The following is a 27,322-nucleotide window of genomic DNA, read 5'->3' as shown; positions in this document are numbered from 1 at the left end:
TGCTTTTCCATTCCTCTTAGCTTAACTAACTTAGCTGGTACACTTCTGACATTAAGCAAGCTGTGCTATACCATATATCAAACACAAGCCAATGTCATTTAATATTTTGCTTTAACTGTTCTTTCCAAGATGACTTGTGTTCAATAGTAGACATTGCCTTTCATGACTTCAAACAAGAATTAGCTCATTTCATACCTGGAGCAGAGTGTAATTCGGCTTGAGTGGAAACCTTGATGGAGTTGTGCTCTTGGTCACTGGGCATGCATGATTTCCTGTGTGGCAGATGCTGTGGTAACTATGGAATGTGATGAATAGTGAAAGCCATATATGTCTGTCATTTTTTTGTAACTCACAGGTACTGCATGCCACCTCTGGGAATAAGGCAGTTGTGTGTGTGTTTTAGTTTTTTAACCTTTGGCTCTGTTTTCCTCCCCCACCATAGTCTGATGATCACATCAGCAACCACTTTGGACAGATGAGCCTCAGTCGCCAGGGATCCACAGAAGCTCCCGATGCATCCTCTGCCATGTATCCACCACCTCTCATGTCCCAACATCCATCACAGACTGGATTCATCATGACGTCTGCAGGGCCCGCCATCCAAGGCAGCAGCTACCCAGCGGCAGCACATCCTCCTTCAACGCAGCAAGTCCTTCCACCCCAGGGCTACATGCAGCCACCACAGCAGGTTTGTCAAGAAGCCAATGTACTCTGGATTGGAAACGAGTAGACTCCCAACACTGGCTGCATAGTCTTTCAGAAGTGTTTCCTTGCTATGATTTGGTGTGGTGAGCATTGTGTCTACAAATCACATCGCTCATTGTAAGCATCTGTGATGTAAAATGACCAGTTGCTCTTCCTCAGACAATGTTGACTAGCATCCCTTGATACTATATAGAGTGTAGATTTTGGTCCAATTGATGTTCACTTCTTGGCTTGTCTGTGACAACTGACAGAGGCTCTAGTAACTGCTGAAATGGTGTTTTATTATACTTTTTTATACTCTCCTTATTCATGTGTTGAGAACAGTGGCACCCAAGCAAAAGGCTGAATGCTGATTTTCATATTTAAACATGGTTTCAGAGAGAAATATAGTCTCTATCTGCCTTGCCGTCTGTTCCATTTCTTGCAGCTAACCTCAGAGGCCTCCAGTCAAGTCACATAGATCGCAAATCTGTGGCATGCCTGCCATGTAACAGAGAAGGTATAAGACTTACTCCCAGCCCCTATTAAATGTGGGGAGTGATACCCTTCCATGGCTAGTGCTGGAACTACCCAGATTGTATTTTATAAGCTCCCTTAAGGAAAAGAGTGCTTGAGCCCTCAATCGGTCACTTGTAACAAGTTGGAATGTGGGGTATGATAATGAATATGAGTAGAACAGTATAATGTCTTCTTTTAATAAGCAGAGCACCATGGTAATGTAGAAAGGGCATTTGCTGACTCTAAATTCAATTAAACAAGTCTAAAGTCACAAAGTCCAAGATGGGATGTCAAAAGGCATCAACATAAACAAGATTGGCAGTATTCCCGGAGGTCAGTGAAAAGATTCCGACATGAGGGACAATGCCATATGTGGTCCATAATGTATTTGGCTAGGCTACTATTGCATCTTGCACACAAATATATTGGCCTCTCTTCTGCAATAGCCTACTTCATAAATGCTGAAAACCCAAGCAGTTGGGATATGTGAACTACTAATCCACAAATTCCCACTCCCTTTGTTTTATACAAATATTTATTTGCCTCATTTTAAGTGATCTTGTCAGGAAGACGTATAAGCTTAAGATGGTGGTTTTTCTGTTTGAACGAAGTTCATTCGGAGCATTGTGCTGCCAAAGGACTACCAAAATATCCTGTCATCGACGTCCAACATATGTTTAACATGGTTATTTCTCATGTTTGAAGAATAAAAGAAGTTTTTTGTATATATATATATATATATATATATATGTACAATATTTCCTCAACACTCCAAGAAGAAATCTGCACTCGAGACGTCAGTGTTTTCTTTACTTTATTCGCCTCTGACCTGCACCACGGGCGTTCAGGATGCTCGCAGCAAAGCCACATTAAGGATTGGTATTGAGGATTGTCGAGCCCCCGAAAGTTACTTTGCATGGGCTAGGAAGCCCAACATCCAGTGAACTGGGAGCCGGGACTTGCAGTGTTACTGTGAGTAGTATGAGATTAAATATAAAGCAGCAAATGCTCTTCATCAAAGTACAGCAGCTTGGGAGAAGGTAGGAGGCAAGCGCAGAGAAATGAAAAATGGGAGGCAGAGATTAGACATTAGTCTTGAATTGAAAACACGTCATGCAAATTTGCATTTATTTTCGTCATAATGAGACTGCCTGCCAAGATCGTAATGAATTATACAAAGAAAATTAAAAAATGTATTCTGCGAGTATGCTGTAAGAATGTGTATTTAAACAATCTTAAAACAAAGACTGCAGCTTCAAGGTGCAATAACTTTATTATCCACAAGTGTTGGCTGAAGAAACAAAAGGACTGTGCCTTTAAATCAAGCTGAAAAGTGGCAGTAATCTGTTATTGTAACACCTGTGGGCAGCATTAAGGCACCTATGTCACCGTGCATTTCAGGTTGGGAAAGGCTGTTCAGACAGCCGAAACACGTCCCTGTTTTTGAGGTGAAAGTGCTGGTGAATAAAATAATTTTTACCCATATTTCGAGTGCAGGCTCCTTTTGAATTGAGTGTGTTTGTATGTGTGTGTGTATATATATATATATATATATATATATATATATATATATATATCACAAACACAACAGGGTCCTGCTGAGATCCTCTCTCCCAAGCCAGGTGGCGCAAAAATATCGGCGGACCACACAAAGCCGATTCAATATTCCATTTAAGGTCTGCTTCACAGCAAAAAGGTTGCGCACTCAGGATTCCGTAATACCAGATGATTTATTGTTTACAGGTTTACACGCTACGCGTTTCGACACTAAGAGTGTCTTGATCACACGTGAGTTGTCCCGGCATTATGGCACATATAAGCATACAACAAGTGAAATAAACATAGAGAAGGTGACAAGTAAATTCACTTAATTAGAGCGTACACATGCGGGCCATTTTGTAGTGGTGTATTAGTCAGATAGGAAATCAATTATATTTCCTCCACAGCCAAATACTTCAAAGGCCATGGGAAATTATCACGAGCTCTACTACATGATTTTAAATATATTCATCTTCCTAAGTAGGAAACGAATTATGTAAGAATTTGTATATACATAGTAAGCATAGGTGCCTTTTGTAGATATACCTAAATTTCATACCTTCAGTATGTGGTGGAATCCCTTCCATTCGGTCTAGTGCCCAAATTAAACCACACACCTGTAACCACTGGCCCTCAGAGATTTCATTCTTCTCTTCGTGATAATTTCCCATGGCCTTTGAAGTAATTGGCTGTGGAGGAAATATAATTGATTTCCTATCTGACTAATACACCACTACAAAATGGCCCCCATGTGTACGCTCTAATTAAGTGAATTTACTTGTCACCTTCTCTATGTTTATTTCACTTGTTGTATGCTTATATGTGCCATAATGCCGGGACAACTCACGTGTGATCAAGACACTCTTAGTGTCGAAACGCGTAGCGTGTAAACCTGTAAACAATAAATCATCTGGTATTACGGAATCCTGAGTGCGCAACCTTTTTGCTGTGAAGCAGACCTTAAATGGAATATATATATATATATATATATATATATATATATATATATATACTCACACTCTCTCTCTCACACACTCACACACACACTCACACACACTCACACACTCAGTTCTCAGCCCTGGGGCATGGCAATGGCTTCTTTGTATTAAATAATTGAATTTGCAACCTGAGTGAGAGCATCTTGAATCTCTGCCGCCGCGGTACTTGTGAGAATATACATTTGTGGTATTTCAATAGCTTCTCCCTGTGGAGGAAGCAATGACCGCTCCCACAGCATGCGGGGAGCCAGCTGAATATTAGGGGGGCTTAGGGCTCCCCCTGCGACCCCAATGAGTATATCGTGGTTGACAAGTGTGGGGGCATCAGAGCACCCACCTGTAATAATGCGGGCCTCAGGGATGGGGTCTCCGGGGCCAAAAATGGCTCGGGGAGGGCACATGGCCTCCTCCCCTTCAAGATAAGTAGGTACCCTGGGGGAATGGTGTCTACAGGGAATTTTAAAGGGTCGGGGAGATGGGGCAACCAGCAAAGTGCAAAAAAAAGCCCTGGGTAATGGGAGGGTCCCCAAAGCCTAATAAAGCTCAGGGAGAGGGGCAGCGCGGCAACCTCCCTGTTTTTGTACGTTTTGGCCTCAGGGATTGGCTTCCTGGGGCCTAGAATGGCTTGGGGAGGGAGGGCCCCGTGGTCCCCTCCCCTTTATATAAAAAAGAAATGACCTTGGTGATGGAGTCTCCAGGGCCTAAAGCGGCTCACGGGGGTGGGGAGGTGGGTTTTTTTTTTTATGGAAACCCCGCCTCCAAAATCTATTATGCCCTGGGTGGGTACTGTCCCCAGGGCCTAAAGAGGCTCAGGGAAGGGAGCCACATGATGCCCTCCCCTAAAAATATATATGGTCCTTGGAATGGAGGGTCTTCAGCGCCCTAATAGGCTGGGGGGCAGGCCCCCCTCTTTTTTGTTGTTCGTTTGTCACACGGGTTGGGCTCCCATGGGCCTATAATGGCTACGCAACTCCACTGCAGTTTTCGCTACAACACTTTACCTCACTCTATGCTATTGTAAGACAATCCATTATGTACTGCTCCACTGTATGACACCATACTGTACTGGATGGATGTCGGTCATCAAGACTCCATATGCATGACCTAGAGAATGTACTCATGATCTATTGTGAGCTATGGATATACTGAGCTTACAGTTTGCTGCTATGCTCCAATAGTCTCTCCCAGGCTTTTGCAATTTTTACATATACCTTATTTTGAGGTTAATTTGTTGGGATTTTATACCTTGATTTTATTTACATGTATTGCGGAAATCTAGGAAATTTTGAGTAATTCCTTAACCTATTTGAATATTCATCTATTGTAAACACATTTGTATTTTGTGTATTGTCTTGTGTATTTTTGTTTTTTGCAACCGAATAAAGCTTTTTTTGACTGAGTGACAAAGTGGTTCTGTCAGCTGAACATCTGCCAGGTTTGGAGACTGTCTGTGTGGATGCTGTCATCAGGAGAATGTCAAAACTATGAATGGGAATTGGACAATAAACCGCTGAATCTCATTTTTCCTTGCTTGAGAATGTAAAGTTGTGACCAGTTTTCAACACACAGCAACTCAAATGTCCTTTGCTTGTGAGCAGATGACCCCAGAAGGGCAGGTTCTCCTGTGCCTTCTCTTTGATGTGTCTAATTCTCAGAGTTCTGTAAAGTTAGGAGAGAGTCTTGCATGGTAATACAGATACCTCCAGTGTGAATGAAGCAGCATTTATATCCAGAGCTGTGGAGACTTTCTGTTCACATCTTATCTGGTTCAAATCAGAACTTCTTTTCGATTCATTTCTCATATCTCATATTCTAGATCTCAACCCACACTTCCTGCAACTCACAGCTTGTGTTGAATCTTCCAAACGGCTGTTGGATACTGCAGTTGGTTTTAGCGCCTTCCACGTTCCACCTTAAAATACGACAGAGTTAAATAGAAAATAATCATTATTTGGGTAATATCTAGGGCTTGTGGTGCAATCCGGATGTCTTTGCACTAAAGAGCAGGTTTACAATGTCCATCAGTTAGACTGAATCTTGCTGCTATTTTTCAATATCTGAAGTTGTCTGACCATCTTTTGCTGGTCTCATCCTGAATAATTAAGGAATGAATATATTTTCCTCCAATTGCAAGGACAGGCCCCAGCATGGGAATTGAATAAGATGCTGGCTGCCTTAATGAAGGCTCCACTTTTAGCTATCCCCAGACAGACTTTTTGTTGGGTATGACTTCAGCAAGAATAGTACATGAGATTCGGACAATTTCAAGTTGCAGCACTATCTCAAGTTTTGTAAAAACAAGTTAGTACTACAAAGTAATCCTACATTTATCCCAAAGGTGCCATTTTCATTTCTCTTGATCAGCAGATAAGTCTTGCCTTTATTTTTCACCAGATTACAGCAGTGTAGGGAGCTTTCTAAACTCTCTGAATGTTGAGCTATTTAAAATTTTTGGGCAGGTAACTGATAGTTTTCGCCTAACAGGTCAACTCTTTGTTGTCTATGAGCATGTTAATAAGGGTAGACACTTCTCCACACAAAGTCTTGTATTATAATTGATCAGAAGTCCATGTGCAGGACTATTCTTGGTAGAACTAGAGCTGGAGTGCTTTCTACAACAATGGCGGTTACAACAGTTATGTAAAACAGCAACTTGGAGATTCATACTTGTGTTTAAGTGGTATTGCAAGATGGAAACTCCATTGTCGTTCAAGATGGAAGCTGTGATTGAACATGCTGTGCTTTGCAATCTCATCGCATAAGGTCATCTTCACTCCCACCTTCCATTTTGTCTGTTTATATTTATTTCTCCCTGAATAATCTGTATTCAAGCATATGAATCTACGAATGATCCAGTTTGGAAGAAGAAGAAAAAGTTACTTACCTGTAACTGCAGTTCTTCAGCATTGGTGGCTTTCATAGATTCACATGCAACTCTCCCTTCTCCCCTTTTATGGATGCATTGTTAAACATGGATATTAATACATGATGAGCTTAGAAAGTGTGGCAGTTATAACCTCTCGGGGGAGTAGAGATTGGGGCCTGTTTACTTGATTAAGTCAATGAGGTGCATTGCAATATATGATCCATGGCTGTTTATCCAATGTGCTTGTTGAGTACACTGCTGTGTGGGTTCCAAGCCTAACAACCAGGAACATTTAAGCATGTAAATCTCTGAAAGTTACCAGTGCTACAGAACTGCAGTTACTGATGTGTACCTTTTTTCTGCTTCTCAGTTTGTTGACCCTTAGTGGTATTCTCTCTGCTAGATTTTTCTGGCCAGGTTCCACTTCCTAAGCTATGTCATTACAAAATGCTGTTCAGCGTATTGAACCTTATAAATCATGTCCTTTATTTCCCATTCTCTTGTATTTGTGATGATTCTTCTCTCCAGTTGACAACTTGTTTCTCGTCCTGCCAGATCCAGGTCTCCTACTTTCCCCCTGGACAATATCCCAACTCCAGTCCTCAGTACCGACCGCTCTCTCACCAGGTAACCTACAGCCCTCAGCGCACACAGCAACTGCCGCAGCCTCCACAGCAGTCTGGTAAGTAGTTGCCTTCATGTCTGCAGATTCACAGACTGTTTTCTTTGCCATGCTTAAGGAGAACCTTACAGCATCACCTTCATTTACATGGTTTGTAGATTTTGACACTTGCTTAGTTATCACTTCCTTATAAGTGGGTTTCAAAGAGGAGTTACATTTTCATTAAAGATCTGTTTGACAGTGAACTGATTTTGCACTGTTTTCCAGAGCGTAAACATTTCTACGTTCTTACTCCGTTTTCCTGGTTTTTCTTTAAGGTTACCATTTAACCTTTATGATTACTTTTGCTAATTACACTGTGATGTGAGGAGCTCTGTAACATTATTTGTTATTGTAAAGTTGAGGGTAGGCCGACTAGCGGGCATCTCTTGACAAGAAATTCACTTTTTTGCAGTGGATGCAAATATATTTGGGAAAAAAAGCTATTTTTCTTCGTTGAATGAGGATTTGCACTTGCTTTTTGTTAGTCACGTTTTATGCTTTAGTCTGGCATTTTGTGAAAGGGCTCACAACCATATATTTTTCCCTTTTACTTTTTTTCTTTTCCCCATTTGGGTACTGACAGGACGAGGAGTTTAGCTGACCCACATCTTCATGTTGTCCCACAACGCCCCAGAATGTGGCGGTCATCCTCTGATTCTTTTTTCGCTGCTGTATTTTGAAGTAGCATTGAGAGTTTTGGGCTCGATGGACAGTAAAAACGACAGCCGAGAGCAGAAGCGGACATCTGAGCTGAGATCTCTACAGGTGACTAATGGTGAACTGAAGAAAACCTTAGATAACAAAAGACTATGGTGGGCGGATTGCTTCTTTTCGCCCGTGAAAATTGGCAGAATTTAGCGACTAGGCGTTACCCTTGTAACACGGAATTCCGCCCAGTTCCAAATGAATTCTGCCAATTGCCACGTAGTAGAATGTTTCCCCTCAATGCTCCAAAAACACGAAGATTTGGTGTCTTTTAGCTCCATTTTCAAGCGGTGGTAGTGGCGGGTGGTCGCAGTCAGAATGCTGCTTCTCATGTAGATTTGCTGCTGTTCGAGTAATGGTCTACTCAAGTAGATGTTCTACTCGAGCGGCAGCAGAATTAACTCGAATGGCTACACGCGCTTGTGCACACCATGGTGCAGTTTGCAGTGATTTTTCAATGCTGCTTGTGCTGATGCGTTAAATTGCAGCGTGACATGCATATTTCTGCCCGTTGACGATACTCGGCGAAATCTCGCTGAGTTTTTTTATAACTCCGCTAGTTCCGCCCACCCATACAACAGACCAGCATCAGAAAAAAACAAAGGAGACCAGCTTTTAAAATTCAACTTTGACCAATGGGGTTTGGAGAATACATAGTTGCAGGTTTGCAGTAAACCTGTGTCTTCCGTGTTTCAAGGTCAGAGGGATTAAAAATACTCCTTTTTAGTTGTTATCCCAACTGCTATCATAAACTGTCAGAGAAAAGATGACATCCGTTTGCAACTTAAGCCTTTCTAAGGACCATAGGTCGGAAAGGATGTAAGGTGAAAACCGCACTTGGCACCTTAAGCTGTGTAAGCAGTTAACTGTGAAGGTTCTGGGCCTTATGAATGATAAGGAAGTGATTAGGGAGACTCAAGCGATCCAGAGGGAGCAGTAAGGTTCCGAAGTCGAGGATTACTCTTCATGGTTATAGTAAAGGAAAACTGTCAGAAAAGATTCTGGAAAATGTTTGATAATGCAAAGAAAGTGAACACCTGCAATGCCGCAGGCTCGCAGCACATCTGAGCTAAAGTGAATTGATTCAAAGACTGGCAAAGAGCGATCTTTGTTAAAACAACCTCCGTTGAAATTGCTTGGAAAAATAAAGACCCCTACTGGTAAAAGACAACGGACAATTACACATGAGAAGCTATATCAACATTTGTGCACTGGTGTACAAAGGAAAACCTACTAGGTAACCTTACTAGTGACAATACAGTCATCAAATACTTGATGTACTTCGACTCTAAAATATATATCGGCCATAGTTGCATATAAAAGAGGAACCTCAGGGCAGAACCTCTTGGCTACACCAATGAAAAGATTTGAGAAGAGGACAAAATAGTTTGCCTGCTAAGGTCAGCTCCTCCTTAATCTTATACTAGCATATCTCATGAGACAACCGTTGGAGCCAGTGCAGAAAGGAAAACTAAAATACCTTAGACTAAAGATGACCTTTTTAATTGCAGAGCAGTTACGAGGAATATCCTAAAAGTAGAGTCTCATATTCATGTGAATCCATTTATCCAGCCATGCCTGCCTTTTTTTCCAACTACCACAACACAGGCGGAAAGAGCTCTATGCACACTTAATGTAAGAGGGTCATCATGTACTACATACAGTGGACTAAACCATTAAGAAAACAGTTCTGAGTCACATAGAGTAGGTGCCTCCCAATCTCAAAAAGACAAAATGTGAGATGGATAGTAAAAACCATGCATATACTCACACGCTGGCAAGATCCTAGCTCAAAAACCCAGAGCATATTCAGTAAGAAAAAAGAAGACTGTATCTTTCATGTCTCCACTATGTGTGTGTGTGTGTGTGTGTGTGTGTGTGTGTGTGTGTGTGTGTGTGTGTGTGTGTGTGTGTGTGTGTGTGTGTGTGTGTGTGTGTGTGTATATATATATATATATATATATATATATATATATATATATATATATATATATATATATATATATATATATATTTTTTTTTTTTTTTTAAACAATTGCCCGAAAGCTTTTCAGAGGGCACACGGCAAAGTTTCCGCCATTCGGCATTGCACACAACAGCTTGCAGTGAAAGTTCCGATATAATTTTTCAAAGCCGACGCGTTTCGAGGCGGGATTGCCTCTTCTTCATGGGCTGTCGGCTTTGAAAAATGAGACTGAATGAGACTGAATGCGAGGCTGTGGAGTAGCACTAATCTACACCTGTTCAGCGCAACGCTTCCTATGAACTTCAGCGAGCAGCAGTTCTGAAATCCTACTAAAGGTTCAAATAATGGTTGAATTCAGGACGTGCATTGATCCTACTAATGGAGTTTAATGTTACTCACACAACGCGGACTACGGTTCCCAGAAAGCACCGATTACAAGACTGGCAATTAATAACGCCCAATGGGAGCTATGACGCTCCTAGGCAAGAACAACGCCCACTGGGGGCTGGGACACTTCCTGTTAAATATCGGAACCAGAGTTATGTGAGCCCTTGATGCACGCCCTAACCAAACAGCCCATGAAGAAGAGGCAATCCCGCCTCGAAACGCGTCGGCTTTGAAAAATTATATCGGAACTTTCACTGCAAGCTGTTGTGTGCAATGCCGAATGGCGGAAACTTTGCCGTGTGCCCTCTGAAAAGCTTTCGGGCAATTGTTTAAAAAAATATATATATATATATATATATATTCACAGAAAAAAACATAGGTTTTAGGGACGTTATAGTTAGTTGGACATTTCACTCATACAAAACGATTGAAATTCCGCTGTTATAGCTGAGCTAACTATAACTTGTGCCCCCGCAATGCACTGCTGAGGACGTCACATATTACATCATTCATGACATGGTCAGTGACATCACGGATGACATCACTGATGACATCATCCAGTGACTGTGTTTCTATAAAATGTTAATATGTTTTAAATATGAAGGCCAAAGTGTATTGAAGAATGAATGGGTGTATACGAATCAGGATGGATGATTAAGTAGGTGTGTGACTGACTGTATAACTGAGTCATTAATTATGTCTTACTTAATGCATGTATTAGCGATTGATACAGACATTCACACAGTTTAGGTTGTCAGTTGGTGTGTATGCAGTTGCATAGGTTGGTTAGCAACTAAATGAAGATCTATATGGGCTATTGATTGGTTGTCTGAGTATCTGTATGGGTGCCTGGGTGCCTGAGTGTCTGTGTGGGTGGGGAGTGTGACTGTGCATAGATGTGTAAGTGGATCATTCACTGGGTATATGTGTTCAAGTCTGTATCTGTGAAGAGCTGTATGGCTGGGAGAGTGTGCGTATAAGGTGTTTTGGTGAGTAAATGGATACCTCAGTGGTACATGTGAGTAACTGCATATGTGAAAGGCACTATATGTGTGTTGGACTGTATAAATGTCTATATGTGAGAGTGACTTATTGTGAGAGTGCCGGTATGTATCAGTGTGTGCTGGTATTAGTTATTGTATTAGAGTGTAACTATGTGTTAGTATATGTTTAAATAAGTGAAGTGGTATGTGTATAACTGTACAAGTGAGTAAATGAAAGTGTGATTAATTATTTCCATTACTGACTAGGTGTATCAATAACTCTATGAATGAGAGTCAGTGTCTGAGTGTCTAAATATGATAATGCTGCATAGATGGCTAACTATATACATAACTGACTGTATGGGTCAATCAATGGATTTGTGTGTAGACCTAGGAATTGATTGGATATGTAATAACTGGTATTGGTGTGATCATGGTTTCGAAAAATGTAGTCTTTAATTTATAGTGGGTGTACCAAGTGTTATATTAGGGTCTGATGAGGTGCATCAGATTTTCACATGGATGATGTCATAAGTGATGTCATTTAAGATTTCATCATTGATGTCCCTGACCATGTCATGAATGATGCAATATGTGACGTCATCAGCAGTGCATTGCGGGGGCGCTCAACTAACTATAACAGAGGAATTTCTATCGTTTTGGATGAGTGAAATGTCCAACTAACTATAACATCCCTCAAACCTATGGTTTTTTCAGTGAATTTCAAAGGTATTTTAAATGCTAATTTCTAATTATAATGTTTATTAAGCAAATCTCACCACTCTTGCATCAATACCTTCCGCCAACAAAATCGCCACAAACCAGAGCCACAACTAACGCTAATGATATACAAACTAGGTGTTCCATAGGCCACACCCTGGGCGTGGTTCACTTGTGCGATGACCAACGAGTCTGCCAGAGCGGCGGCCCTCACCCTGGCACGTGGCTGCCGCCATGACCGCGGGCCTCCTCCACACAAGCCCCCTGCGAACCCAGTGCCACAACACTGCAGATGTACCGACGTTCTCAATCCAATCTAACCCACGCCGGTATTGTTTTCGATAGCGTTACTACTCTGCTTATTGAGGGACAGTCACCTGCTGGATCGGCGCGCTTCTACTGCTGCCCCTGTAGGGCCTCGCCCTTCTGTGCCTTCGAAATTACTCCACCAGGTCCTCCACAAACTGCCTTCCTGTTGTTGGAATGGACAATTTTCTGTCTCTGCCTTGCTGCCATGCAAAATACCTACGGACAACCTCCCTTCAGGTCTGTAACTTGTGTTTGTCACCTGAACACAAGGAAGCGGATTGCGAGGCTTGTCGAGCTTTCCGCTCCCAAAAGATTCTCCGAGATTAATGAGCACGCTGGCTCAAAATGCAGTGGATGGCCACACACTCCTGACCTCTACGGCCACGCCTGCATTGGACAAGAACACCTGCAGGCTTCCGTAGCGGAGGAGGAAGCATTCTCCGTCATAGTCAGTTCAATATCCGAGCATGACCAAGACTAACAAATTCCAGAAACCACAACTGAGGTCGAAGTTTGTGAGTACTGTATCCCCTATCCCTCAGGCCTGGGTGGAATACCATAAAAAACACCCAACACCTCTATAAATAGTTATTCAGATCGCCACTGCATCATGGCCATGGTCGGCACCTGATGACTGGATCGAAAGCCCCGCTCTCCTGCTCGGCTGCAAAACACCAGCTAAAGCCTTTGGCATTGACTCACTTGGAACCTACCCGCCAGTCTGTACCAAGCCAACACTCCACATCCTCTGCTTCGGCTCCGAGCGGAACTTCAGCACCAAACTGAAAGCTTCCAAGCCGACATCCAAAAAGACTGTGAAGGCTACACTCCAACACATTCTCCACAAATTTCCATGGAAATTAAATGCCAAACTGAGCCAAATCTTGATACAACCACACACTGGACGCATACTCGCAAAGCCTCAGGTTCCAACAACACCATCTAAAAGACAATTGTCTTTTTAAGAGGCTATTGACATGCCTACCCCATGACACAAGAAGAAGATGGACAAGGCTACCCGCCATCTACCACTTCCAACCCCCCACACCCCCTGCCACCACCACAGGGGTGTGTAAAACAACAATAATGTCTTAACCGTTATTATTGAGAAAGCATAGTTAACAAGTATGCACAAGACATTACAACGAAAGAGAATTAGGGAGACTCAGTTTGTTTTAAAATGTGAGCAAGGCATCATATATTTGGAAAAGAAAACACTAATTGTAAAGACAACTGGGAACAGTTATATCAGCACTGTAAGCAAAGATTTCAGAGGCAACCCAAAAACTTTGCGCACGCAAGTGCTAATGACACTCAGGGGTGAACAGCGCAGGTGACAATTGTGAAAAAAAGCAGGGGCGCAAAGTGAAGTTGTGACTAGTATGTACTTGAATATAAGGTTCTTAAGGGATTATTTACAATTTTGTGTGTTTTAGAGACATTTTAAATGAACCATATTTGAAAAAAGCGTCGCAAATTGCGCTGGTATGTCAACGGCGTTTCGATCCTAGTAATTTAGGATCATCATCAGGACTGGGTTGCTGTTTGTAGGTCCTGAAGTAAGGTAGATTCAAAGGATGCAGGAGGGGCTGCAAAGCTAGCCTTGGGTAGGTAGAAATATGATTCACGAGGTGGAGTCCACGGTGAGATACCAATCGAACCGATACGCCCGGAAACGAGGTCCGGAGGGCGAGGTTGATCCGCTATGCGTACGCGAGATGGATCTGGTCAGTTTGATCCGGAAGCACGGGATCCCCAAACTAAATCAGCAGTCTCAATGCGAGCCTAAGAAAGAGGCAGGTGACCAGGTCGGAGCCCCGAACCACTGTGCACGTGCTGGGAGGGGCGAAGGCTGTCCGGCCAAGGAATCTGTGTGAGGAAACAGAGGGCTGCCTAGAAGGAATCTCAAAGCAGCCGAGGTCGGCAGTTTTCCGATCAGCTGGGTGCAGCCACTGTTGCGCTCGGCATGCAGAGTACGTCTCCTATACCGCCACAGGGATGACACATTCGGTACACCATCACAAGATCACCCATAGAACGCCTATTACATAGACCCTCCAGGTGACACTCTCCCTGATTTATGCCGAGCAAAACCCTCACCTCCTGATGATTCTGCCACATACCAAGAGTTATTTGGCAAGGCCGCTGCATTCTATGAGGTTGAATTACACAAAAAACCTAGAGAGGATGATTTTCTTTTGGAAACCTTACCAACAACACACAGAGCTACACGTTTCCTACCTATATTGAAAGGGATGTTGCGTCACACAGACGACCTCTTTAAAGACCCTGTCAGGATGTGTATCATAACACCAAGGGTTGACAAAAAGTATAAACCCTCTTTCTCCGCACCTAAATTTTATCAGAGGACGGGTCTCACCAGACTCATTGGTGGTCACCAGTGCTTGTAAAAGAACAAACTCACAAGCAAGCGGAGATGCCACTCCTCCCGACAAGGAGAGCAAACGCATTGATGCAGCAGGAAAGCGAGTAACTGCCCAATAAGCAACCCACTGGCGTATCACTTACTCTGGGCTGAGATGGAATCACTCCTCCAACATTTCCCAGATGAGCACAGAAAAAGAGGACATGAACTTGTCACGGAGGGTAAATTTATCATCAACACTTCTATCAAATGTGCCCTACATTCAGCCGACACAGCCGGAAAAGGAATTAATTCAAGCTTTCTACTACACCACCATGCTTAGCTACCTATTTTAGGATTTAGGCCGAGGTCCAGCAAAGCCTGTTAAAGGTCCCTTCTGACAAAGAGCACCTCTTTAAGCCATAGGTTGATGAGGCCCTACAAAACATAATAAAAAGGACACAAACAAAAGTCATGGGAGCCCTTCAGCTACCTTCACCTCTAGGCTCCATTTGCTGCTCCATCTATTATGGAGGATATAGAACCAGTACCTCTACACTATCAAGCATCAGGATTATACTTCCTGTACTTCCAAGTCCCTAAAAGAATGAAAATCTACGGCCTATTCTAGATCTAAGGCCCTAAAACCACGACATCCTGCTACAGCACCTTTTAATTTAGTCACAATCCAAGATCCCACTGCTTCAAAAAGGCGACTTTGCTGCAGCCCTCGATCTAAAGGACTCCCATTTACATATTCTAATACATTCAGCTCGTCGGAAATACCTCTCGTTTGTGATAGCGGGATTTATCACTTGATCTCATAACTCGAAAGACTACTTCATAGAAAAGCAACTTGCACACATCCGGCTCCACCACTAGATGGCAGCACTTCATGCCACAAACAGATGCTACAGGGTAAGTAACTTTCATTTCCCAGCTATGCTCCATGGTGCCGATTTGTGGGCCCATGTAGGTATGCGATGCCTCATTACTGCCTCCCTCCCTCCCGGAAGAGACAGAGCAGAGCCGCATATGATCCTAACCCCTGCATGCTGGTGTTTCTGAACTTTTTCCTTCCACACAATTGGATACAGAGCTCGTTTGCCAGATTGTAGGTGACAGCATGCCAAAATCTAGTTTAAAGTCTAATGATGTTCAGGAGTCCAGTACACACAACAGGGAGGTGGAAGAGCAGTGAGTAGTCTAGAGTTAGTGTCCACCAGTAAGAGTGTATCTGATAAAGACATCTAGCCGCAGATTCCTTAACTTAGAATAGCCCCTGGCGTAAGACTAGATCCGGAATTTGTTGCTGCAGCACCTCTGCGTGCCGGGGGACGGCGCCACACGACCCGGCCCTGACGTCGTCCACGGACGTGACGTCAGCGAGGTCATATAAGTCCTTCCCGGCGTGCTGATGTCAGTTTTCTTCGGAGAAACTTTTCCCCGGCACAACGTGGAGCCAGCAACAAAACTGTGAAAGTATGGGAATAGTGTGCAAAGGATGAAAAATCGGTAAAACAAAGAAGGCGGATGGTGTAAAACACCATCACATCATAAAAGACAGCATAAACCACTGTCTCCATATAAAAGAAGAAGTAAGGGCAGAGCAAGCTCGGAGAAAGAACCCTGCAAAGCGAAGCATGGACCCTCCCCACAGGCTGAGTAACAAGGGAAGAATATCTCAACAGACAGGGTAGATTGTTATTACCACGTAGAACTGTGCCGTCCAACAAGGACGGGGCACAGGAAGAACAACCGTCTACTGCAAGCAAGTATGAACAGAGAAGCACCTCCCCTATAGAAAGAGGGAGGCCGAAGCACAGCAGATCCCCAAGAATGCGACTATAGAGAAGACAATAGCCCTAAGTCAATGGAGAAGGCGGGAGGGAGGGAAGTCAATAGGAGAAGAAGAATCTCCTGATGATAGTGAATCAAAGGCACTGTTTACAGGAAAGAAGCCACCTGGAGGGAGGCAGCCACATATGGCAATTCTTAAAGAGGGCTCAACAATGTAAGCACCCTTAAAAAGAGCCAATGGCAACTGAAAGGAGGCAAAGTAGAGAAACCCACCTTGCAAGGTCCTCTCAGAACGGGGAGGATAGGTGGGCGTTAACGAATCTGCGGCTAGACAACGTCTCTACCAGATACATTGTTACCGAAGGTAAGTAACTCGTACATCTGATGGAGATATTTAGCTGCAGATTCCGTAACTTAGAATAGATACCACAGCCATACCCCAAGGTCTGCCATAGAACAACAGAAAGTGCCCGAAGCACTGACCCGGCAACAGAGTTACGGACTATGGGGAAGGCTGCCCGGAGCAGCCAGACAGCAACCCAAGTAGCTCGGAAGAGCAAAGGACAACTGGAGACAAGGTATCATGAAACTTCCAGAATGGCACAACACCATACCTGTGTGAGTATGAGATGTATAAACGGCACTAGCCACATACCAGAACAGAGTGTGCAGAATGAAGGAGGAAGAAGGACCACTACCAGCCCAATGGTGCAAGAAGTGGACACCAACCAAGTTTGAGTGAAATGCCCCAGCTCTCAGCACAGCATTTGAGGGTAGTTTCTCACCCCCAGTGGTTTCACCTGTGTATGTAGTCTGGTTTTGAGGCCTATAGTATGTATAGAGTGCAAGTGATGTAAATGTGAAGTGAGAAGAGGTGTGAATGAGTATGTGGGAATGTGAGTTTGGATTTTCCAACTAGTTGTCAATATCCAAATGCTGTTTTCAACTGATATATAAACTCTGTACTGTTTTTGCACAGGTTTTGTCTAAAAAAAAAATTCTATTTTTGTAAAGTTGGTCAATTTTTAACATTATATGGCTTTGTATGTAATAATATAACAGAAGAATGATCAAAAAATTAAATAAAATGTGAAAAAAGAAATATCAGCTCTGTGTGCAGAAGAGTGTTTCTTATGCCCCAGGTATGAGCTTATAAAAGCCTTATGTAAAGAAATATAGGTCTAGAGGGATAATACCTATTTGCAGTTTTTGTTGTTTTTTCCCCCTTTTCCCTGATCTTCAAGTTACTTGTATTTTAAGGGGTTGCCTTACCTATCCTGAATAATATCGTAGCAGCCTAACCCCTGGTGAGATGAGCCTGCAGTCCTTCAGGGCATTGCTTTGTGTCTAGCGCATAGCAGAGTTTTATGTAGTGGGCTATCTATCGTGACAGGGTTCTTTTCTGCGATGCCTTCCTTGCTTTTGCATCAGAGAACCCCTCAAAGATATTTATCCACACAATGTTCTTTCATGTGATCGATGTAGAAACTTCAAACCCTTTTAGCATTGAACTGAAGAAGCCCAATCTCCTCTTTTGAAGTAAAGTGGCATAAAAACATTGGCAAAATAATTGACCAAGCAAAGTAAAACTGTGTCAAAACGTTTGGTAAGCAGGCTACCCGGGTACTCTGCTCTAATTTGATATGGAGTATAGTGGCATAGGGTGGTTGCACATAGAGCTCCTGTGGCTCAGTCATGTGGTGTACAGAGGAGATAGCTTTCAGGAAAACTGTTTTGAACATCAGTAGTCTCGGTGAGCAGCTGTGCATTGGCTCAAGAGTTGTGTACATAAGACATATTAGTACTAAGTTCAAATCTCTCTGTGACCTAATGAATGGCTTTGTCGGAAACATTTGAGTCAAAACTTTGATAAAACTTTACAACAGGTCATTTAAATCTCAATTATAATGTGTCTCAGTGTCATTCCTAAGAGAAATTTCAGTGCTGAGTTTTGATACTGTGCATCACTCATGGTGGCAAACCAATCTGACCAGGGCATGACTCCGTAATCGAAGATTCCAATGCCCCATAGCCAGAAGGTCTAGGACTCGCTTCAGTGGGGAAAGTCCTTCAACTCTACAGTGTCCACGGCATCCCTGATGAAAGAATGTATCTGTGTGGGACCCCTGTTTGACTTAAGCTCTTTGATGGAATGCCCCAAAGATGTCAGGAGTTAAGCCGTCATCCAATGGTGGTCCGTGACTGAATTAAACTAATTCCACGAATGCATGTATCCGTGACCTTCAAAAGTGTACTGTGACCGTAAGTATCACTTTTGTGAATACCTAAAGGGCCAAAATGCTAGCAGTGATTGGAGGCGTAGTACATGCTTGAGGCCCTGCTTCTTTGGTACAAGGATTTAATGCATAAAGCACCCCTTTCATCTCTCTAAAGCTAGTATCTGCTCAATGGCCCAGCCAAACGAAAGTTGATTTCTTGAAGCAATGTTCCAGAATGGTTGCTCTGTTGTGGAGACAGAGGGGGAGACTGGTCGGAAAGGAGATGAAAATCCCCTTTGAGTGATTTATAAGACTCATTTGTCTGACATGTTGGTCCTCCAGTTTGAGAGAAAATGCTGTATCCTTCCTCTCACTGCATTGGCAATAAGGGCAAATTAAAGCGGCTTGGCAGCTACTGCAGCTATGAAGAAAAAGTAGAGAACTCTCCCTGCTGATACGAATGGTCTTAGCAACATCAGCCCTTAAAGGACTGCGCCTGCTGCTGGTGCACAGGTTGGGAAGGCTAGCCCCCTGAAATAACCCCAAATTTAATTGTACTCTTGTTGGGACTGCTTGGTGAGAGACAAGAGACCCAAGAATCGTGCCAGTGGCTAGAATGTCCTTACATCATTTGAGCACTGAGTCGGCCTTCTCCCCATATAATCTAGAGCCCTTAAAGAGCATGTCCATAAACATCACCTGAAAACCCAGTTGATCACATCCAGGCTTGCCTTCTAACACCTACACTGCTCTCCGCAGCTAAGCCTTTACAATCTGTGTCCAGACCAGTATGCCAGATGTACAGATCTGCATCCTGGCCCCCATGTATCGTTTGAGGCAATGACCCGAGGTCTTCTGGGATGGCTGACAAGATTTTGCTGCAATCTCCAATAATGCAGGGGATGGACCTGCCCAGTAGGCTTACTGCATTCAAGGATCTTCAGGCGCAACTTGCAAAAGTCAACATACTCTTTCCAAAGTTATCAGTACCTTTTGACTCTGTTTTGGTCAGGAAGGCATTAGGAGTGATTTTCTTAATTTTAATGGCCGCATCGCCAAGCTTTCTGGTATTGGGTGCCTTGTCAGAAAATTGGGCTCACCGGGGGATGGCCTGTGCTTTCTAGCAAAAGGTCGACCGACCTGAAGGCCTGAGCATGAATTGGAGTGTTCATAAGAGCCTTATTGAATGGCAGTAGTGGCTCAGAAGAAGAATGGACATGGTTGAAGAATCTCGCTTAACAAGTTTTCCTTTTTTCATCAGTGGGCATCTAGCACAACAGCTGCAAATGCCTCACTTTCTTCTGTTGGTGGCCCAGGTGGTTAGTTTTGCTCAGTCACTTGAGATGTACCTATCTCTTCTGCTTTTTTCGCATACATGTATATAGCATCTGTATAGTGAAGGGGAGCAAGTTGATCGCCTCCTCATCATTATCAGGGTTATGGGTAACATTTTCTCTACCCTGAACCGAGTCTGATAAATACGGCCTCCAATCTCAGGTACAGCTGGCATTGTGGCAGAGACCCCGCTACTGTTGATTAGCAAATTGACTGGCTGCGTCCATTGTGATTTCTCAAAAAATCATCATTCTGGAGAAAGCTGACGACTGCTTGGTATTCTGCGTTGGAGCAGCAACAGATGAGACTAGCAAGGGTCCGGGGGCCAGAGTGGAGGTAAATCTAACTGCGGGACCAGATCGGAGTTGGCAGATGCTTGGTGGCTCTGAGTACACAAAGGGAGTCCCTGTTCCTTGTAGAGGATGAAAGAGGAAGAAACTTTTTTTTGTGTGCTACTCTATCTGTGGGGTACAGTATGTCCTCATCATAATGCCCTCACACACTCCGAAGGATGTCATGCTTCATCATTTGGGCTTTGCTCCTCGTCTGGCTGGCGCTGCAATGCCCTACGTGTCTCCGAAGGGTCTCTTTATCGGAGATCTTTTGATGAGAAGCTCTTTGAGTGCTTGGTTGTAAGTGGCAGTGAAGTCTAAAGTGGTGTGTTAAAAAATGACTGGAGGGGGAGAGTGGGTTCTATTTATTAGGGTGATCCATCTGTCATTGTTAAAACAGTGTGTAGTGCTGCTGTAGGGGATATTATGTCCCTCTGTAGCTAGGTATATGTCCCTAATGGACATATATAACGGTCAACATGTTTTGTGCTGTGGCCTCAGAAGGTGATCCAAAGCGCTTCTTCAGGACCAATGGAAGGTCAATTTTAGTGTCAGTGGCGGCCTGAACTAACCTGTGCCACCAAGTTTGTAGAAGGGAGTAGCATTTCTGAAGAGAGAAAGTGTAGGACAAAAGTATAGTATGTTTAATATCTTGTCATGATAGGTTGTCAAGGTCATCCATTGGAGGGCCTGGTGGGCATTACCCGTAGCTTATTATCTCTATAGGTTGGCATAAGTGCATGTAGAACAACAGTAATGTGATATGATATATGATATGATAAATGGGATTTGTAGAGCGCACGTACACCTACGGTTTCTTGGCGCTGGAGTGGGAGGGCGGAGAGGTACATGGCGGGGCAAAACTAGTCGTGAGCTAACGAGAAGAGCCAAGTTTTAAGTGATTTTCTGAAGTGAGCGTAGGAGGGAAGAAGGCGGAGTGCTGGGGGAAGGGAGTTCCAAAGGAGTGGAACCTGGGTAGAGAATCTCAGACCTCCATGTTTCTTACATCTGAAGGAGCAGAAGGTTGGAGTTGGAGGAGCGTAAGATTTGTCTCAGGATAGTGACAGCCATACATAAAGGCTTGGTGGCTATGACCTTTTGAATTTTGCCCTCATGCCTAATTTCAAGTGGCAGGATGCATTTGTGTCCCACTTGGCCTTTGAAGGAAAGCACCCCTTTTTGACATGGTTACCCCCATTTTTGCCTGGTATTTGATGCAACTTTGACTGAAGTGCACTGGGTTCCTTCTAGCCAGGTACCCAGTGCCAGTGTTCTTTGCCCAAACAAGGTAGCTGTTAAATTGTTGCACAACTTACAAAACATTTAACACCCCTATAAGTCCCTAGTAAATGGTACTCCTGGCACCTAGGGCATGGGTACTAAAGATGGTCCCTAAGGGTCTGCAGCATGTATAGTGCCACCCTAAGGGACCCACAACCAAACGCATGCAGACTGCTGTTGTAGGCTGCATGAGATAGTGCAGACAAAAGTAAAAACATGACATGGCACACACCCTGTGTGCCATGCCTGCTGACACTGCATGTAACATTTGTAATTCAGCCCTACAGCTGGCCTTACAGCCCCAAGGCAGGGTGCATTATATTACATGTGAGGGCATATTTGCATGTGCAGATATGCTCCTGTGCTGTCTGGTCGCTAGAGAGTACAAATGAATAGTGAAGCTATCTTGAGTACATTGACTGGCTTCACTGAAACCTTTGGTGTCTGGTATCAATCACTTTCGCCTCAATAAATCTGTACTGATGCCAGTACTAGATTTATTATTACATGCACCAGAGGGCACTTTAGAGATGCCCCCTGTAAACCTACCAACCTCTAGTGTGCTGGCTGACTGATATTGACCAGCCTGCCTCCACAGATACGTTTCTAGGCCCTTAGAGGTGAGAGCCCGCTCTCTCTGAGGTTAGAAACAATGGCTGCTGTGACCGGAGGTGTTGTCACCTCCTCCAAGCAGAATGGGTAATAATCACCTTATCAAGGCAGGAGGCTTCAAAGGCGCCTCTGCTTAATATGCAACTCCGGCTTCTCCCAGACAGGGGAAATGCCACCTCCTTCCCAGAGCCCATTTGACACCAGGACAGATGGGACAATTAACTAGTCAGGGGGTGTGTTCACTATCAGGCTAGTTGCACCCCTATGGTTGGCTACCTGAAGTGAACATGAAAATTTGAATTCCACCATCTTGGTTTTTGGTTAAGTTAGATACACTGGGTCAGGTTAATGCCCATTCCCCACAGGAAGTGGTCAAATAGGGGGTGTAGGCACCTCAAAGGTAAGTAGCTCATTGGCTACTAGCCTACACTCCCTTTAACACCCCAAAATTGAGTATTTGGGGGACACCCCTGACACCGGGAACTCAGATTCGAGGGAGACCAGAAGAGGACGATGAACAAGCAAGAACAGAGGACCAGTTGTAGACTTTTTGGAACTATACCCTACCTATCTGCACCTGTTCCGATAATTGCTACAAACAGACTCGCCCTGCCGCAGTGCATTTGCCAAGAACCCCAGTGGGCTGCCAGCACTTTACAAATTGCCAGTAATCTCCCTTGGAGTAGAGAGGCCACTCCCCTACAGCTTGCAGGCACCAGCCACCCAGGAAGAGGGCTCCGTGCTCCAGAAGGTCAGCTCCTTCTCATTTGGTGGGGAGAAGACGCCAGGACCAACCGCAGCCGCACAGCACCAATACCTGGGGTACTGTTATTTAAATACTCGATCGATGGTGAAACACCAACTTTAGATTTTCCACCTCCTTGACACCAGCAAACCAGATCTACTTCTCTTGTCCGAAACTTGGTTGACGGCTGAGTCAAGCCCGGACATCCTAGCAGCAGTCCCCGATAATTATTACATCCTTCAGTCCAATAGGCCAGATAACAGAGCTGGAGGGGGTTGTGGCAGCGGTTATATCTCAAAAGTACAAATTCAACTCCCTTGCTACAATACGAATCCCTCTAGTGGACTACCTCTTGTTCAAACTTGAATCCAACCACTTCTCCTTTACCTATGCTGTTTTTTACAGGCCCCCTTTTCCCTATGTTTGCTTTTGCGGAGCTGCTGAGTGAGGCCATTGCTGAATTGGCCATAAACCACGCCAAAGTTTTGATTGTTGGCGATCCTCACTATTTGCTGACCTGTTGACAGGCATGAACTACATTCAGCACATTAAAGTAGCTACTCACCTTAAGGGACATACCCTAGTCCAGGTTTGGTCCGTCAACTTAGAGATAGCCAACCTACGAACCTCCCCATGCTCTTGGTCGAACCATCACTTCATTACCTTCACCACCTGAGTAGTCCTATCCCCAAAGATGTGTCCTCAGCTACTATCATGGCCAGAAATTGGAGTCTGGTTGATATCAAAGAACTCTGCACCTTACTAGCCGCATCTAAACCCTCTGGTCTGTCTGTATCCCCTCACATCCAGGCCAAAAACATTAGTGCTTGGTTAGAATCGGCCAGAAACAGTCTTGCTCCTTTGAGGACAATTAAAAATAAGAGGCCCCACGACGCACAGCGTTGGTTCTCTGATAATTTGTAGGCAATGAAATTAGCCTTGCGGTGATCTGAACGGAAGGGGAGACAGGATTATTTTCCTAATAAAGACCATCTTTTTGGCAGCTTTTAAAGCCTACAAAAGCGCCATCCTTAGGACTAAATCAGAATACATTTCTTCTAAAATCCTGGAATCCCCTAATAAGGCCAAGGACATTTTTACAATAGTAAATCAATTTGCTAAACCCGATTGTGTTACTGCAAAGCCCACTCCGTCACAATCGTTGTGACTCCCTCAATACTTAATTCATTGAAAAAATTGCCAACATCAAATCCAGTATCCCTCAATCATTGATATCACCAGATCCTCTAGGCTCACATACTAACTCTCACCATCTGGACCAATTCCCTCTCATTACCCAAGAGTTTTGTTTTTTTACTTAAGAAGGTACGCTCTGGCTCCCCCACTGACCGTTGCCCCGCTCATATCCTTCGGGAAGTTTTCCTCCACTGTCCTGAGCCCCCCATGTCGCTTCTTAACAATACCCTTATTAAGGGCATTGCCCCAGCCTTATTAAGAGTGCGGAAGTTGTACCTATTTTTAAAAAAACAGGCTCTGATCCTTCTATTCCCAGCAACTTTCGTCCTATTTCACTGTTGCCCTTCTTGGGTAAAATCTTGGAAACCCACGTGGCTAACGGTCTCAGCACTTTTGTTGAGCAGTCACTACCTAGACCCACACCAAGCCGGTTTTAGACCCGAACATTCTAAAAAGTATGTCATATTAGCAGTTCTCGATGAATTATGAAGGGGGGCCAACCAGGGCTCCACGCAAGCCCTAGTACTCCTGGATCTCTCGGCTGCTTTCGATACGGTCGACCACCATTTACTGATCGACCGGTTTGAGAGCGCGGGGATCCGTGGTTTCCCATTGGAATGGATATTTTCCTTTCTCAGTGACCACTTTCAAGCAGTCTGTCTCGCTAGCTTTCTTGCTCCAAGTTGTTCTTGCCCTGGTCATGTTGCGTATCGATTACTCTAACTCCCTGTATACCGGCATACCAGCCTATCAACTACGTCGGCATCAATTGGTGCAGAACCAAGCCACTAGGCTTGTCCATGGTCTACCGAAATCTCACCAGGTGAAACCTTTGTTGAAAAACTTACATTGGTTTCCCGTGACCCAACGCTGCCTCTTTAACTTAGGCTGCACAATCCACAAAGCCCTCTCGACCGCAGAGACCTACTTCGAGTGTGGCCCAGCTGTCCCGTTTTTGTCCCCTTAACCAACGAGACAAACAACTGTGAGCACCCATCACTCACAAGCTCAGCCGACCTAATCAGTCTGCATCTGAGCGCCCCAGCCCGGTTTTCCGCAAACGGATTGTGCTTCCTTGCTTCCAGGGCCCTCTAGAACTGAGCCGCCCATTTGGAGGTCACATACTTGTCCCCAAATCCCCTACTGCAGCCTGTTTTAAGGGGCCCGCCCTCCTCTCCTTCGGTGTAGTGTGCAAGGCTACAAACCCAACCAGCACCTCCGCACCCGGACACTCCAGGGCAGAAAAAGACTAACTGCTGATGGTTCTTTGGATCCTGGCCCCATAACACCTTGAGCCTTGAAGGTGACCTCCGGAAACCTATTACGAGTAACTGTATGCAGTGTATGCCTTTTTTCCCCATAGGAAAGCATAGCACCATAAAGACACATTTAATTGAACATTTTACTTCCCTTTAACAATCAACCACTCGAAAAGTACTTACTTGATCATGAAGTTCTTCGTGTTGAAATTTAAGGAAAAAAATGTTATTATTCTAAGTTGGTCTCAGGTTTAGTTTTGAGTGTCTCATTTATTGCCTCTGTGAGTACAGCAAATGCTTAACACTGCCCTCTGATAAGCCTAAACTGTTCGCCCACACTACCACAAAAGAGAGCATTTGGGATTATTACTTGTGCCTCTCTAAACCTATAAGGTTTGCCTGAACGCTCTGCACAGTTTACCTCATTTTGGTGCACTATATAGAGTGCCAGTTTCCTACAGCCTTCTTTTTCTTATGGTATGTCTTCATTTTAGCATAAAACTTTGAGTGGAAACGGGACATTGTGATCCTTTTCAAGCAGTCAGTCCCATAGAAACAGCCCTGCGTTTAGGAGCAAGATCTGTTTTTCTACTATGACCGCTTATGTTCAATAACTCAGTTTTGGTTCCTGCTCTCGGTGGGGGCATTTATCTCATGAGTTAGATTTTTGATCAGAGGCTATGCACCAAAGGCAAGCATCATGCGAGTTTGTGACTGAGCTCAATTTCATGCAGTCACTGCAAAGCTTGACTAAAATATGTTTCATTGGACACATCATCCAGAGCACACTTAATTTTTTTTTAATCATCAGATTCAGTCTTCTCTTCGAGATATTCTTAAGGTGATGTGTCTGCAATTAGAAATTATCCAGTACGAGTGGCTGAGCAACAGAAGCTATCAGGTTTGCCTGGTGATATACCTCTTGATGAATGTGCGACTACAGAGGATGCCGCTTCTTTCCAGCCAATGTTTAGCGTTAATTCCCTAGAGTCAATGAACCATGATTTCCGGGGTTTATAATGTAGGATTCATATTCTAACAACTCTGCACCTCACACTGACGTAGTGTTATAAGTTGAAGATAAGGATCCCCTTGTTTTGGCCCTATGAATTCTCCTGACTGGTACCAGAATATACGCTGACAGAAACATGTTAGCGTAATACGAATGGTTAGGTCATTGTACCGGTTCTGAATGTTTTAGCTGTACCTAAGGTACCCTGCATTAAATCTTCACCCTGGGTTCACATTAGGGTATTTTTAATTTGTCCGGATTCAATCTTGTCCAGTAAGTTTCATCAAGAACTTCCTCATAATGAGGTTGAGTCCTCCTTGGTAGTACCATCTGTAAGCTGATTCTGTATATACTATACCAAAATGAAGTATAGTGTGCACAGAGTCCAGTGGAACCCCAAAGGTAGGCAGCGGTAAAAGTAGATGGCACCTTTCTCTATTTGTTGTAATGTGGGGGATCAGTAAGGCTTTATCAGAAGGTAGTGTTAAGCATTTGTTGTTTACACTCAGGCAGCAAATTATGTCACACAGTCAAAGACTGAACTCAGACCAATTTGATTGTATAAAAATATTATTTAGTTGTATTTATTTTCTAGAACCAAGCACGCCTGGCACAGGTAAGTGTAAATGGTACTTTTCAAGGCCGGTTGAACAATACAAGTAAGCTGAATGAAAATGACTTTTACAGGTTTGTAAATACTTTGAATACAGTGGAAATTACTGTTCGATTACTGTTTATTTTTCAGATTACTTTATGGATTGCTTTTTCTACTCAGTGTGATATGCCTAGATATCACACTGGGACATTTCCTAGAGAAAAGTTAAG

The 27,322-nt window shown here is 43.8% G+C and overlaps 1 protein-coding gene across 4 annotated transcripts in view; it reads left to right on the top strand.

Moving 5' to 3' along the window:
* R3HDM2 (R3H domain containing 2) overlaps window positions 1–27,322 on the top strand; it is a 906,692-nt gene that overhangs the window by 624,592 nt on the left and 254,778 nt on the right. For all 4 annotated transcript variants that reach the window (XM_078688982.1, XM_078688980.1, XM_078688983.1 and 1 more), the window contains 2 exons: window positions 443–688; window positions 7,162–7,288. In XM_078688982.1, coding sequence (XP_078545108.1) covers window positions 443–688; window positions 7,162–7,288 — 373 coding nt within the window. The remainder of the gene's footprint in view (window positions 1–442; window positions 689–7,161; window positions 7,289–27,322) is intronic.

The sequence above is a fragment of the Lissotriton helveticus genome, chromosome 1_1 (assembly GCF_964261635.1).
Source record: "Lissotriton helveticus chromosome 1_1, aLisHel1.1, whole genome shotgun sequence".
NCBI lineage: Eukaryota > Metazoa > Chordata > Amphibia > Caudata > Salamandridae > Lissotriton > Lissotriton helveticus.
The sequence above is the reverse complement of the archived record's forward strand: the minus strand, read 5'-3'. Positions and strand labels throughout refer to the sequence as shown.